Source organism: Bufo bufo, chromosome 1 (assembly GCF_905171765.1).
Source record: "Bufo bufo chromosome 1, aBufBuf1.1, whole genome shotgun sequence".
Classification (NCBI taxonomy): Eukaryota; Metazoa; Chordata; class Amphibia; order Anura; family Bufonidae; genus Bufo; species Bufo bufo.
Window position 1 is genome coordinate 721,633,676 of NC_053389.1, and position 15,376 is coordinate 721,649,051.

The 15,376-nt window shown below is 41.2% G+C and overlaps 1 protein-coding gene across 2 annotated transcripts in view; it reads left to right on the plus strand.

Moving 5' to 3' along the window:
- Positions 1-15,376, plus strand: part of ADAMTS7 (ADAM metallopeptidase with thrombospondin type 1 motif 7) — a 78,489-nt gene that overhangs the window by 42,619 nt on the left and 20,494 nt on the right. The window contains exons 12-23 of one of the 2 annotated variants that reach the window (XM_040414356.1): positions 2,449-2,618; positions 3,153-3,286; positions 3,625-3,745; positions 5,291-5,535; positions 5,996-6,137; positions 7,206-7,332; positions 7,453-7,666; positions 7,823-9,262; positions 11,288-11,440; positions 12,058-12,231; positions 12,327-12,473; positions 12,702-12,861. In XM_040414356.1, coding sequence (XP_040270290.1) covers positions 2,449-2,618; positions 3,153-3,286; positions 3,625-3,745; positions 5,291-5,535; positions 5,996-6,137; positions 7,206-7,332; positions 7,453-7,666; positions 7,823-9,262; positions 11,288-11,440; positions 12,058-12,231; positions 12,327-12,473; positions 12,702-12,861 — 3,227 coding nt within the window. The remainder of the gene's footprint in view (positions 1-2,448; positions 2,619-3,152; positions 3,287-3,624; positions 3,746-5,290; positions 5,536-5,995; positions 6,138-7,205; positions 7,333-7,452; positions 7,667-7,822; positions 9,263-11,287; positions 11,441-12,057; positions 12,232-12,326; positions 12,474-12,701; positions 12,862-15,376) is intronic. The other variant, XM_040414357.1, reaches the window with a different exon arrangement.

Below are 15,376 nucleotides of genomic sequence, written 5' to 3' on the forward strand. Positions count from 1 at the left end.
TTGTGCCACTAGTTGACATGAGAGCTATGAGATATATCATTGTGTTTTATGTCACCGAACAGTGGAAATGACAGCCTAATTTCGCCTGAAGCTGCTTTTCGGCATCATGCGTTATAATTGCATCCGGTTGCTTGCTGTCAAAACGACACTGTGCTCTATTATTCAATGACACCATCTTCCATGAATGTGCCAAGATGCGCCTTGAAAGCTGCTATTGTTTGGGTGAATGTGGGCTTCATCAGACGAGTCATTAGCGAGGAGGAACGAGAGACGCTCTGTGTTCTGCTGATTAGCAAAGTGAAAAAGCGAGAACTGATTGTGAGAACTGAGTGGTAGGAGAATGATGAAAGGTCTCATATCTGGGTATCTATGTAATGTACATGGACACGGGGCGTGTGTGTGCATGTCACACCAAGGACCGAACGTGGCAGACAGGAACATGCAATGAGGACTGAATGAGAGTCAGATCTGCCTCTTGTAGGGGACATTTCATGTACTCCAGTTTGTATATTTTTCTATTTATATAAAGAACTGTGTTTGTCTATGTTATGGAGAGGAGAGATTAATATTACGTCTATTATAAACAGAGCCATCTGTATTGTATATTTCCAGCATTAACATAGGAGGACTGCGTGTTGTATGTGGGTGTCCGCTATGTAAAAGCTGTCCCGCTGCCAGTTGGCATGCCTCGATCCTCCTCACTTCACATGTTTTGCATGTTATCTCTGTGATGGAGCGTACAGCTTCCCGGTGGACACCTCCAGTGCCGCTCACTCTGGGCTCAACAAAGGATTGGACCAGAAACATCCAGCATGGACTATCCACTTGACCTATCTACTGGTTATCGCTCGGTAGGGCGGTGCGGACTGGCCATAGACCCTATATGGGACAATTAATGATCTGATGCTTTCAGCTAGGGTTGAACAAATCGAACTTCGGATCATAGAGCCAAAGTCGATTAGTTAAAAACGTTGTTTCTAATGCTGTTTCCGTGTACAGCATTAAAATGTATGTGTTCCGTGTAGGAAAACGTCACCTTAGCCGAAGTTGTGCGAGACTTCGGTAAATGACTTTGGTATTCCTATCTGCGTATTTAAAAACATTTTAAAATAGGAATCCGAAGTCGGCTCCGGTACCGAGGCACCCGCGAGTACCAAAGCCGACTTCGGATTCCTATTTTAAAATGTTTTTAAATACGCAGATAGGAATACCAAAGTAATCTACCGAAGCCTCATGCAACTTCGGCCAAGACAAAGTTTTCCTACATGGAACACATACATTTTAATGCTATACGGAAACTATGATCAATGATCCGAAGCTGGATTTGCTGAACCCTACTCTCAGCATTAATTAATGCTAGGAGCAAGGTGCCCTCCTGAATTCAGCTGTATCACTGCCCTCAGTATGGTGATGGGGCGGGATTTTATGCTGCACTGTGGTATTTGGTTCTGCTAGAGCGGTATTTATTGCTGCACTACAGGATTGCTGACCCCGTCTACTTCTGTTGATCCTGCCTCCTTGTGGCCTCTGTTGGCCCTGCCTTCTGTCAATTTGGACCCACCTAACAACATAGTTTTTTTTTTCGAGGGCCACTTTAAGTTCCCAGCCCACCCCTGTTGGTAGGATCTGCTGGCCCCAGTACACATTTATCTGCAGCTTTCTGGGATCTGCTCATGAAGCCATACACTAAGTAGCTTTAGGCTTGTTTTTCTACCATATTACAACTACACCAGGACCCCTTGTGGTTTTCCTGAACCAAACCCCGATCACTACATATGGTGCTCTAAGCTTGGTTCCATTGGACCATATGAGGGGGGGGGGTCTATGACATAAACTCCCCCTAGTGGTGACTGTAGGAATACGAAATTGTATTATTTAACTATGCAAGGGATTTGGAGCTCTGCAATTGCAGACAAAGAATGTTAGGTTTAAAAATGTGACATATTTATCAAGCAACATGCAACATTTGATAAAATTTGGCGCAAACAACGCCAACACAGACTCAAGGAAAACTGACTTCAAAAGTTAACCATGATAAATCCCCCCTTCTTTCTGCTTTTGGAAAGTGTCTGAATGTGTATATCAGGATGATGCATGCTATTTCTGTGGCCACTAGATAACTGGAGATGTTGAGCAGATCATGAACACTTATGTTCAAATGAGTCCACTTACATGAGACATATAAATCAGAAAAAGGATGCATTTGTTGCTGAATGTACAGACTACCCACTCTAGTTCTGCTCTTCTTAAAGGGATTTCTAGTAAAAAGTTTAATATACTGCAAAAATAAAGTTAAACTACTACTAATCATCATCTACCCTGCCTTTATCATTTGGAATTTGTGGTGGCATAGGGACAACGAGCTGCAATGATAGGTGTCAACAGCATAGTATTTGTGTACTTTTGCAATTGTGTTGGGATTTATGCTATGATTTTTTTGTTCATAAGGCCAAGATATGGAGGAAAATACTGTTTAGGAGAAAGGAAAAGATACCGTGTGTGCAACGTTCTGCCCTGTACTCGAGGAGTCCCTTCTTTCAGACACCAGCAGTGCTCCATGTTTGATTCAGTTCCTTACAAAGGAAAACTGCATCGCTGGAGCCCAGTGTCAATGAACAGTAAGTAAAAGCATGGACATTACTCCATTTTGTATTCTGTAGGACCTTGCTTTTCTTTTATCAGGACCAGTTTCACTAATGCAGGAAACAGGCCGGATCCCAGCCAGGTCCCATTATAGTCAGTGGCCTGGCGGTGCTCCGGCCCTTTCCAGCTATGACGAATGTGCTGTTCCTCTGCCAGAAGATCTTAATGCCAGTAATGCCTTACACACTTATATCAAGGAAAATGGAGAACTTGTAGAAACGGGCCTTAATATTAGAAGGAGATCTAAAGTAGAAAGACAAATAGGGAAAAGAAAGGAAAAACATATACTGGGAAGGGGGAAGGGCAGCACGACCACCAAAAGTAGAAGTGGAGGAGAAAAATAAGAAAGGAAAAAAAAGGGGGAAGAAGATTTCTCCAAAGAAAATCTCAGAGGTCAGTGGCTCAGAGTTAGTGGCAGAGCTAGCCAACCAAGGGCCCCAGATCTTATCAAATTTTCCAGGACACACAGGGACAATTGTTATTTCTCTGATATCTCTTTTTCTAAACAGTTAATCCATGTGAACTTCACTGCCAGTCAGACACTGGGTACTTTGCCGAGAAGCTGCGAGACGCAGTATTTGATGGAACACCATGTTTTGAGGGGAACACAAGCCGAGATATGTGCATTAATGGCATTTGTAAGGTATGGCTTATGTAGGACATCGTATATCATTCCTATCTTCCTACCTTCTCCCTTCTTATTGTTACTTCTATAGTCGGATGATATAACTGTCTTCATTGTTATGAGGTCACCTCATATTTTATGGAAGAATTGGTGAATTCGTGTAGCATTTCTTAATTATAAATCAATATTTCTGCTGCAAATATGTCATTTATATATATGGCTTGAACCAGCTTGATAATGAGATGGAGGTAACCTGGTATACCAATGTCTGAAGACCTCTAAATCTGCCTCATTTACAAGTTTTGTCAGGCAAGCTGCCACTAAGATATGTTCTTGTCGCGTATCTTTGAATACAGAACATTGGCTGTGACTATGAGATTGACTCTAATGCAGTGGAGGATCGTTGTGGTGTTTGCCATGGGGACTCTTCTTCGTGTCACACTGTGCACAAAACATTTGACGGTAGTGATGGACTTGGTGAGTTTCTCCTGAGGAGAGCAGAAACTGTGATGAAGTTTTTGTGGTGATGTGTTTTCTATGTTTTTGTACGTTTTGAAAAGCTTTCTTATCATACTTTTGCGATCATGGGAAAAGCTATTGCATGTACTTACCTGCAGTTTAATTGCGGACCTCCATCACCTTTAAAGGGGTATTTCAATGGGGCTGAGCAGTGTCTAGGCCATGTAACTATGAATGTGTTGTCACTGGTCTCGGCAAAGCTGCAAGAAGGCAGCTGTTCTCTGGGGGTCCAGGTGTCAGACTCCCATGAATCAGATACTGAGGACCTATCAAGAGAATAATTCATCAGTTAGAAAAAAAATATCTCAGAAAACCCCTTTAATAAGAGTGAATTGGACTTTAGTCAATTTGGGAAGTTGCCTGTATTTAATAGAGAGAGAGACTAAGAGATAGCTACTATACAGTCTCCTTTCTCATATACTGCCTTGGAAAGATTGTGTGTGTATTTGTAGAGACTGTCTCCATATCGCCTTGTATCCAACACCTGCATTGATGTCACCATTGCATTACCTGCACCCATGAGGGAGTCCTGCCTTGCACCTATCTATCTAAAATCAAGGACACCCCACTTAACACCATGCAGGAGCCCCAGAAAGTCCAGGATGTGGCCTGGGGGAAGAAAGAGTTTTCATCTCTATTCATTTCACGGCCCCATTGAGTGTGGCAGCTAGGACAGCCATTGTACACCACTACCACTCCAATCAGTGCCACAACTACCACTCCCCTCCTCCCGGCTCTCCCATATGGGTCGATTCAAGTGGGTACCACCAGCATCACACCAGCCTCAACTTTAAAGCAAGATGGTTTCAACATAACATCAGGATTATTTCTTGTTGCAGACCCTTCAAAGCTTCTGAGCCTTGTGTAGAGGTTAGAATGAAATTTCCAAAATACGTGGAAATCCTGGTGGAATATCTGTAGTCTGTAAGAGAACTACAACTTGTGGGAGTGATGCTGTGTAGTAGTCTACTGAACCACACGGACGGTAGATTACCTCATAGCTTATTAGGGTTTTCACTTTCTTCTGGACCAACCAAGGTCTTAACTAGGTCTTCACTTGACAGGGATTTATTTTCACTTTTATGCTATTACTGATTATTATCGAAAACACCTAATGAAATATCCAAGGAGTGACAACTTCTTAGACACTGTCTGTGGTGCATTTAGCGTCCGATGATTTAGGCGTCGTTCACATCACCATTTAGCATTTTGTCCTTCTGTTTCATCATAAAAACATAAAAAGGAAATGCAAGCAAAAACAGTGGTGCCTGATGAACTCCATTGATCATAATTTCATTGGGGCCCTTTGGGTTTCTGACATAGTGTCCGAAATTTGACATTTGTGGCCCTATTTTGTCCAGCCTTTGTGACAGCCTCCAATGCAGATATGAACTTCACAATCAATGAAGTGCTTACCGTAAATATCGCCAATAAGAATTGCTTAATCAACTCCTGGAATCATGACACATGTTCTGTTCTTTTAAAGCATAAGTTTTTTTACAGGCTATGTTGACATTGGTCTGATCCCACCGGGTGCTCGTGAAATCCAGATTGAGGAGGTAGCAGAGGCTGGAAACTTCTTGGCATTGCGTAGTGAAGATCCAGAGAGATATTTCCTAAATGGCAGATGGACAATTCAGTGGAATGGAAATTATAAAGCTGCAGGGACAACCTTCACCTATACTCGCACTGGGAATCTGGAAAACCTGACTGCACCTGGACCAACATATGAACCTGTGTGGATACAGGTAATATGGTCAGCAACATTTATGTCCATATTTTATTATATATTTGTATTCAAAAAGCCAGTTTAATGGATGACCTTTTAATAATTTAGGATTTCTTCCTAACAACCTTTTTATGAAATAAGATCTGCTAAGCTTGACTAAATATCCACATGTGTGGTGATCTTATAAAAGTCGCTTTATTCATATGTATGTATGTAAGGTACCTTGAGGTTCTCAGCACTAGAGGTATGGGAGTAATGATCATGGGGATGAACTTCTTTCAGGACAGCATGGAGGTCACCCCATCTAAGAAACTACAGTCAGCCTTCCCCCAGCTGATGACAGGGAAATGTTGACCACATGTTAAAACTATCGATAAAAAGTATGCAACAATAAAACACACAAAGTACAATATACAGGAACACCCATCATATATTCCCACCATTCACAGATTAACTTGATTGTTATATTGTGGTTTTAGCTCCTCTTCCAGGAGAAGAATCCTGGGGTGCGGTACCAGTATACCATCAAGAGGGATCTAGACAGCAGCAATGAGATTCAGCCACCAGATTTTTCATGGAGATACGGCTCATGGTCCGAATGCTCTGCCACATGTGGCACTGGTAAGAGGATATAACAGTAGAAATGCATGAAGTTACAGGGGTTGACCCACAAGAAATTTCTATATCTTTAAAAACAGCATTTAGTATAGCTACCGAGTTATTCTATACAATGTATCAGTGTAGCACCAACTGCTGGGTATTGTTTTCCTCATCTCTCTGTCCACCTCAGTTCCATCCTTCAGCCGCCACCAGCCATATCTACTGTTAGAGGCTGCGACAGTTATGGTACAGCCCCGCAGTCAGGTTTCTGCATGCAGTTTTGGAAGCCAAAATCAGGAGTGCATCATAAAGGGAGAGAAAGTATAAATAACAGATATGACTTTTTCTTTTTTTTAATCCATTCCTGGTTTTGGGTTCCAAAACTGCATCAAGAAATATGACTGGGTGGCCATGCCCTTACGGGGAGCGACTGCTTCAGAAAGGACACATCCCCTAAGCTGTGATAGGTAGAAAATCACAGCAGAAAGGGCATGCCCTCTGAGCTGCCAGCTTGAAATAAACCTAGCAGAGCAATTGGAGCAATGACAGAGGACATCTTTGGTTACAGGGCTGGTTCTAGCTTTGCTAGAAAGAGATTGTCATGCACTATATAATGTCTAAATTTTAATTTTTCACATTAATCATGAGACAAACCCTACAACCTGTAGCAACCAATTGAATAGTTTTGCATTTCTAGTGTACTGTTGACACATGAACAGACTTATGGGCAACCTTTTTACTATTTATCAGTATCTTTCTTGATATGTCCTAAGGTGTGTTTCTTTCTGTTACCTTTGTGCCCCTCAGGGAGCTGTGCATGGCACCACGCAGAGTTCTCATGGCTCCATACTGCAGAGCCCTATACACTCTATGTGCTGCCATATAGTGCCTTATTACAGCAATGCCTCTTTATGAAATCAGAGACATGTGAAGGCACAGAATGGCCCCATAAAAATTGGAGCTTATATGAATTCGTAAAAAGGGGCATGTGCATGAGCCCCTCAAGAACTTGAGCGTTACCCTTACTTGCAGCATGCTGTTTGCCCTGTAGAGATATCTGTGTAAGTGTCATTTATATTTTTATGTCAGGGGTGCAGAGGCAGCTAGTGCACTGTGTGGAAAAATTTGCCGGTCTTGTGGAGGAACGATATTGTGATTCATTGACAAGACCAGATGACAGACAGAGGAACTGCAATGAGGAGCCTTGTCCTCCACGGTGACTTATTCTTTACTAATAGTTTCTGATCCATTCTGTAATTACTAGTAATCAATTACACTGGTCTTCTCATTTCATAAAAAAAAAAGGCTAAAATGCAAACCACATGTTATTTCCCAGATGGTGGGTGGGAGAGTGGCAGCAGTGCTCTATAACTTGTGGCACTGGTGGTGTCCAGAAGAGAACTGTCTTATGTATTCAACGTGTGGGACTGGATGAACAGCGTGCATTGCTACCGGCAGACTGTCAGCACCTTCCTAAACCCGAATCCAGGATTACCTGCAACCACCGTGAACCTTGCCCTGCTGTCTGGCATCATGGAAACTGGAGCCAGGTGAGGTGTCAGGACATAAAAACAATGTCCCAAGACCAGCACAATGGAGGGATCCAGCATAATACATGTATTTCCTTCTTTATCAGTCAATTAGAAAGTAAGCTTGACTAATAAAAGTTATTCATGATGTATTTATTCTGTTTTTATGTCACCTAGTGCTCTGTCTCATGTGGTGATGGGTTCCAGTATCGAGATGTATATTGTGATAACAACCTTGAAGGTGGTGCCTGTTTTCCCTCAAATCGTCCCATAAGCAAACGAGTATGTGTGATGCCATTATGTATACATGGTTTTAACCCAGTTGACTGGACTGGAAGTGGAGGGTCCAGCAAAGAGGTTTTCAATGAAATTTTTCCAGGCCTCCCAAGATCTTCTAATGGCAACCAACATTCCTTGGAGGACAACTCCATTTTTGAAGGAGACTTTTCTAATGTTGGAGATGGCAGTCAGGAAAAGGTTGGGAGGGCAGTTGTTGATGACTTCTATTATGATTATAACTTTATTAATTTTCATGAGGATTTGAGTTATGACCCAGTAGATGACAATAGTTTTAATGAGGAAGAGGAAGAATTAGAGCCAGAATACCTTCCAACACGTGTCACTCATCTGGGAACAGGAAATGAAGAACAGGGTGCTGAAAATATCTGGTCCACAGAGAACCCAAATAGTCATTTCACTACAAGATCGAGTGAGAACTGGAAGACGTCAGTAAACCCTGATATATTGACAGATGTCCAAACCGATGTAAATGTATCTGATCGAACAACTACAGCTACAAAAAAATCTTTCTTAATGGAACAATACACAACTGTGTCCAGTGATCAGGAAAGACATACCAGCCATGGTTCAAAACATCAAGATCATTTGGTACCAACAGATGACTTTCCAGATGAAACCTCAGCTTCAACACAGTCCATGATCAAAAGCTTTCCAGAAAGTATTACACATTCAACTCTACCTCATCTTAATACACAAGAGCCTACAGGTGCACCAGAAACAGTTACTTCATTCTCATCGCCTGGTACTGCTTCTCATTTTGTAATTTTAGATACTACACGAAGGCAAGCACACTACTCATCTACTTCTTTACCAGATCCAGTTTACAAAATGTCACAAAATCCAGTCACACCAGAACTATTTAATACATTTACAGACCAAATATTAGAGAATGTTAAATTAACCCAAACAGCTCTTCCATTTGATCAAGAGAAACACAGTTTCCAAAAATATAATGTTGCACTAACTACTACTCCACTGGATTCAGATTTTTCTAATTTTTCATGGACTTCTCAAATGTCAACTTCAGCTGATCCTGTACTCACTATAAAGTCTACTTTGGATGAAAGGTATGACTACACAATATCTAATGGTCCAAAAGTTACCGAATCTTCACCCAAGATGACAACCCCAGCCCTAATAGACATTCTGACATCTGTCACGGCACATGTTCCGAACCATTATACTGAAGGAAACACTTATCCTCATCTCAAGGAGGAAGCAACAGGAACATCTCTCACACCTCAGTACAATCACTCTTCATCACATGGAGGTGACAAACTACTGAGAAGTCACTGGGAAGTTGGAAACTGGAGTGAGGTAATGCTTTTTTTATCAAATAGATTTTATTAACATTTTATGTTACATATATTTATAACAAAAGTAGTGAACCCCCCCGCCCCCCCTTCATACATTCCCTGGTATAGCTCTCCCAGAAAAATATAAATACATACACTAAGGTATTTGCAACATAAAAATGAATATATCAAAAATGTATTATCCCACATCCTAAAATATAAATCCTACAGATACTATACTATAAGGAGCATATTCTAAAACACATCAGTCTTTACAATCTGCAAGGTTTCAAGAGTCAGATATTAAAGTAAGGTACAAATAATACTATTACACCACCTTATGTATATCAGGTAAGGAATCTTAAAGGGGTTGTGCCACAAGAAATATTCAATATTTTTTAAACCAGCAGCTGGATCTGAATAATATTGTAATCGCATGTAGTTAAAAATTTAGTATAGCCAGTGAGCTATTCAATAAAATGTAGCTGAATAGCGCCACCTGTTGTTTGTTCTTTTCCTCATTTCTTGTCCACTTCCCTGAGTTGGTCGCATGCACTCAGTTTAAATCTTCAGCTGTCACCAGCTCTATCTTCTGTTAGAAGCTGTGGTAGTTACAGGGAAAGAGCTTCGGCAGAAAGGATATGCCCCCTGATCTGTGATAGGAAGAGAGCTGCAGCAGAAAGGACATGCCTCTTGAGCTGCCAGCCTGAAATAAATCTCTCTCTTTGTTAGAAAGAGATTATCATATACTATATGATGTCTGATTTAAATGTTTTCATTAATCATGGCATAACCCATTTAAGGGCAAAGTTCTGCCCAGTAGATCTGGGTCAGAGCCATGGAGCCCATATTTTTTTATATATACGTGGGAAGCCTCCTTCAAGATACCCCTTTTTAAAAAAATAAAATAAATAAATAAATAAATAAATATATATATATATATATATATATATATATATATATATATACACACACATATATACCCTGCTGGTGAGACATTGGAGAGCCAATGTAAGAAGATTGGTGGCTTATGTCCCTTGAGATCAAATGGACAGAGCATGTTATAATTCAACATAACTCTTCAGGATGTCGAAGGAGAGTTGCGACACCTCCATACACATTAGATAGTTGTCTGGTCCTGCCAAAGTTGGTGGGTTCGGTCGACGGTCATATAATGTATATGGCCACCTGAAAAGAAAACAAACAGGAGTTCTTTCGGTGGTCTCCTTTGGAATCAGAAGGCTGGAGCCAGTACAGACTTGCACTATTCCACATATGTACAGTAGGCTTTTCCTTGGAATAAACATAATTATCCTGGAATAAACATACAATTTGGCCAAGTCATTAAAAATGTTAATCCCAGACAGTAGTCACTTGAGGTTGGAGCAAACCATTTCATGTCCCGGAAATGTCAGCAGTCTTGTTTGCAAAATTGGGTTGACAATGTTTTCAGATTTTGAAGTGGAGAAAAACTGATAATGTTGTGTAAAGATGAAGCTACATTATGAGTTGTGAGCGAGCAGAAGTTTTACACTAATGGATTTAAAGAGGTTGTCCCACGAAAAATATTCTACAGTTTTCAAACCAGCACCTGGATCTGAATACTTTTGTAATTGCATGTTATTAAAAATTTAGCATAGCCACTGAGTTATTCAATAAAATGTATCTATATAGCGCCACCTGCTGTTTGTTTTTTTCTTATTTTATTGTCCTGCTCACTGAGAAGGCCACACATGCTCAGCTCAACTGCCTCCTGAGCTGTGATAGGAAGAGTACAGACACGCCCACTTAGCTGCAGCAGAATAGACACTCCCCCTGAGCTGTCAGCTTAAAATAAATGTAGCAGAACAATGAATGTGGAGATCTCTGGATCCATGTGAGGTACAGGGCTAGTTCTAGCTTTGTTAGAAAAAGATTGCCGTGTACTATATGATGACTTATTTTTATTTTTTACATTGGTCATGGGATAATCCCTTTAATGCAAAAATTTTATTCTAAATGGATGGAAATGTTTCATTACAATCTGTACTGTGTCTGTGGTTTGTAGTGCTCCACGTCCTGTGGTCTTGGTGCAATGTGGCGTACAGTTCTATGCAAAGAAGATGACAAGGGCACATGTGATATGAATACTAAGCCAGCTCCTGCTCGACGCTGCTATCTACGGCCTTGTGCATCCTGGACAGTTGGGAACTGGAGCAAGGTAACCAACACAACTATCAACTAAGGCATTTTCACCAAGAAGTGATTGATTTGCACTAATATTGTGCAATTTCATGGATGCACCAGACAATTGGTGTGCCTGGCCCTCTGAGCAATCATATGTCTCAACATTTCAGCTCCCCCTCCCCTCTCACAGCATGTAGTCTCAGAGTAAAAAAAGAGAATCTGCAGCCACATCCCTCTGCCATGTTCTCAATTTACTGTATTACTGGAGATGGATTTTACCCCTGTACTGACCCCTGATATATTTATACATAGTTATTAAATCTCCCCTCAGTCATCTTTTTTCTAAAGTAAATAACCCTAATTTTGATAATCTTCCCGGGTACTGTAGTCCACCCAGTCCAGCTATCACTTTAGTTGACCTCCTCTGAACCCTCTCCAGCTCTGTTATGTCTGCCTTGTTCACAGGAGCCCAGAACTGTACACAGTACTCCATGATTTGTAAAGTGGCAGGACTATGTTTCTTTTATTAACATTATTTTGTGGTGTGTTTGGTACAAATTCATGACTGATTTTTTATGTCGTTTTTTTTTTTTTGCTTTACATACTTTTTGGAAAAATCATTCATTCAGAAAATCACATTTATTTCTACAGTGCTCAAGTAGTTGTGGGACTGGAGCCCGGGTAAGAGATGTCCAATGTGTAGACATGCGGGACAAGAGAAAGCTGAGACCTTTCCATTGTCAGAGTACTGTCTACAAGCCACGGATCCAGGTGGTTTGTCATGAGAAGAAGTGTATGGAGTGGTATGTTTCGTCTTGGAGGGAGGTAAGTACTTGGGGTAAGAATAAAGATAGATATACAGTACATCTCACCACAGATCACTGTGTGACACTAAACATTATATTTATCTGTCCATTCAGTGTTCAGAGGAGTGCGGTGGGGGCATGCAGCAAAGGCTGGTCACGTGTCCCCAGACTGGTCGCTGTGATGAAAGTCTGAAGCCCAACAGCACCCGTTCTTGTAATGATCATCCTTGTACTACATGGGCTGTAGGGCCCTGGGGGCAGGTAAGTGGCACAAAATTTTTTAGCCCTTTCTTTTTGGATGGGGAGGTCAACAAAGCATTGGACTGCTGATGTCTTACTTCTCCATATTAATCTTTTATCAAAAGGCTGCTGTACTAACCAGCTTCTTCCAAGATAAATTGCATTTGGGGGGCGTTTATGTTCCCCATCACAGTTCTTTTACTCTTTCTTTTGCTGTTTGGGCTGTCTTCACGCTTTGGCTGCATACAGTGCACAGCTTCCTGCGGAGGGGGTATCCAGCGTCGTCAGGTGAAATGTGTGAACAAAAGAACGGAGGCTGCTGAAGAAGATAATAATCTGTGCGACCACGAACCATGGCCTGAAAACCTCCAGAAATGTAACCCACAGGACTGCCAGCAAAACAATGCCAGTAAGTTTCTCTTAAGCTCCATATCTAACAATCAGGTTTGGTATGCTTTATTTTCCCCGACTAACAAGTATATTCCTGAGCAGGTTCAAAACTAATGCATAAAGCTGCTATTGATGACAGTAATGAGTGCACATTAGTGTATGGTAGAAGGAGCAATCCTTTGAGGGTTTCTGGGACTTACTGTAGATATTGATTACCTTTCCTTGGACCCCCCACCGATCTGATAGGATCTGACACCTGGCACCCCTATCAATTATTGTTTCTGGCAGCTGGTGGCAACAGAAATTATACAGTCGATGGAAGGCCCTGTCGTCTGTGTAGTTTCCGGCGCAGGCATACTGCATACTGCAACATAACTGCCATTCACTTGAATTGGAGAGGAAGTTGTAATTGCACTGCACCGCAACTACAATCTAGACTGTGTGCGGTAAACATGGAAGAGGATGCAGCACTCTCACGAGCGTCTCGGCCTCTTCAAACAGCTTATATTCAGGGGTGTCAGGAGTCAGATCCCCGCTGATTTGATATTGATGACCTATCCTGAGAAGTGAGCGGACCCCACTGGCTTATGTATACCCCCTCCCATAAGTAGGGGGTTCTGAGTAAGTTTGAAGACATTCCTGGTAAATATGGTCCTCCATGGTGCGGGACATTGAGGAACCACCTCAAATAACTCAGAATACCTTAAGGGAGTATTTGAAAATGGATCTTCCTAACTAGACAACCCCTTTAAAGTTGAATTCTTCATTTTAGGTCAGACATTATAAGACAAACTCAAACATTGCTCTGCCATTAGTATCGTTGGTGTAACATTGTTTTGTGAATGCAATTGTTTTCTGCGTAAGGTATTAGTAATAAAGGTAGGAAATCATCAAAATGGCTAGAAAAACTTGATTTTTTGGGGGGGGGGAATAATAAATAATAGCATTAGAGACTAAGAGTTGAAATTACAGCAACAAAAAGTATTAAAACACTGAGACTGAGGAATTTTAATAGTTGCAAAATATCACAATATTTCCTAACAAAAATCATCAGTATTGTAACAGATGCAGAGCTGGCCAGCTGGCGTCTGAATTACTCCTAAATTGGCAATACCGTTCTGCCAATGTTTCCCAGCCAAAGTGCGACGAGACATGTTCCTGTTGCGACAATCTCTGGCATCACAGTCACTTCTAATTTAGCCATAGAGTAGACCAACGATTCCCAGACAACGTGGCCTGTGGATATATCTGTGTCATCACATCAGCCTGGATGTATCACAATAATATCTGGGTAAAATACCATTGAAAGAAAAAAGATTTGTCCCAAGTTAAAAGCTGATAAAACTGGGAATCGCCATCATATAAAGAAGTTGTCTGGCAGAGCTGTAGGGTGTGCAGTGGTTGTATCAGGGCCCAGGTACTTGTGGGGGCGCCACTGCCAAGTAATAGACCAGACATATAAAGACGAATAGTGGAGTTGTGATGGTGCTCGTTATAACTCAGTGATATAATAGTTGTTATGAATGCTTCAGTTTCATAATGTATAGACCCCACACAGAGTAAAGTCATTATAAACATATCGACCTTTTACTGGGGCCTAAGGGCTTAACGCCATACCTCTTCATTAGGGAATTATAGTATGTACAAAACTACGCTTAAACAAGCAAATGTAGCAAAGGGTAGTATAATATAACTTAACGTAGTAAACCTTCCCTTATTAAAATATAACCTTTAATATATTTATCTAAAAAAACTAAAGAATACCCCTAGATACACAAAGCGTCTAATATTCAGACATATAGATATTAACCATAGGATTATCTCTGCCAGATATTTTAACTGTGGTGGGACAACGTGTGTTGTCCTTCTTACTCACGATTTGAAGTCTCAAGCCTCATAGAGAAGAGGATCAGCGGTGTAGGTTTTACTGGACACGATAACCTCACTGTCCCTATTAGATCACTCACCTATCCCTGCCTACAGGCAGAGCACTCACCCCGAAAGGGGCGACCCCACCTCTCAGTGGATAAGCCCTTTCTGATATCTATTGATGCCCTATCTGAAAATTGAGGTATATGTCCCAGAGAAAAAAATAGTAAAAAACGTGTGGCAAATAATCCTAGTTAGAAAAAACTGAAAAATCCTCAGAGTGTTGAAAAAATTCTCCTCCAAAGAATTGCCATTTGAACAAGGGTGACGCCTCACCTTTGTTCAAGGGATGCGTCACCTTGGTTTAAATGACAATCCTTTGGAGGAGATTCTTTGCAACACTCTGAGGATTTTTCATATTTTTTCTAACTGATTATTTGCCACATATTTTTTACTATTTTTTTCTCTGGGACATATACCTCATTTTTCAAATAGGGCATCAATAGATATCAGAGAGGTGGGGTCTCCCCTTTCAGGGAGGGTGCTCTGCCTGTAAGCAGTAGCTGAGTGATCTAATAGGGACAGTGAGGTTATCGTGTCCAGTAAAACCTACACCGCTGATCCTCTTCTCTATGAGGCTTGAGACTTCAAATCGTGAATTTGTC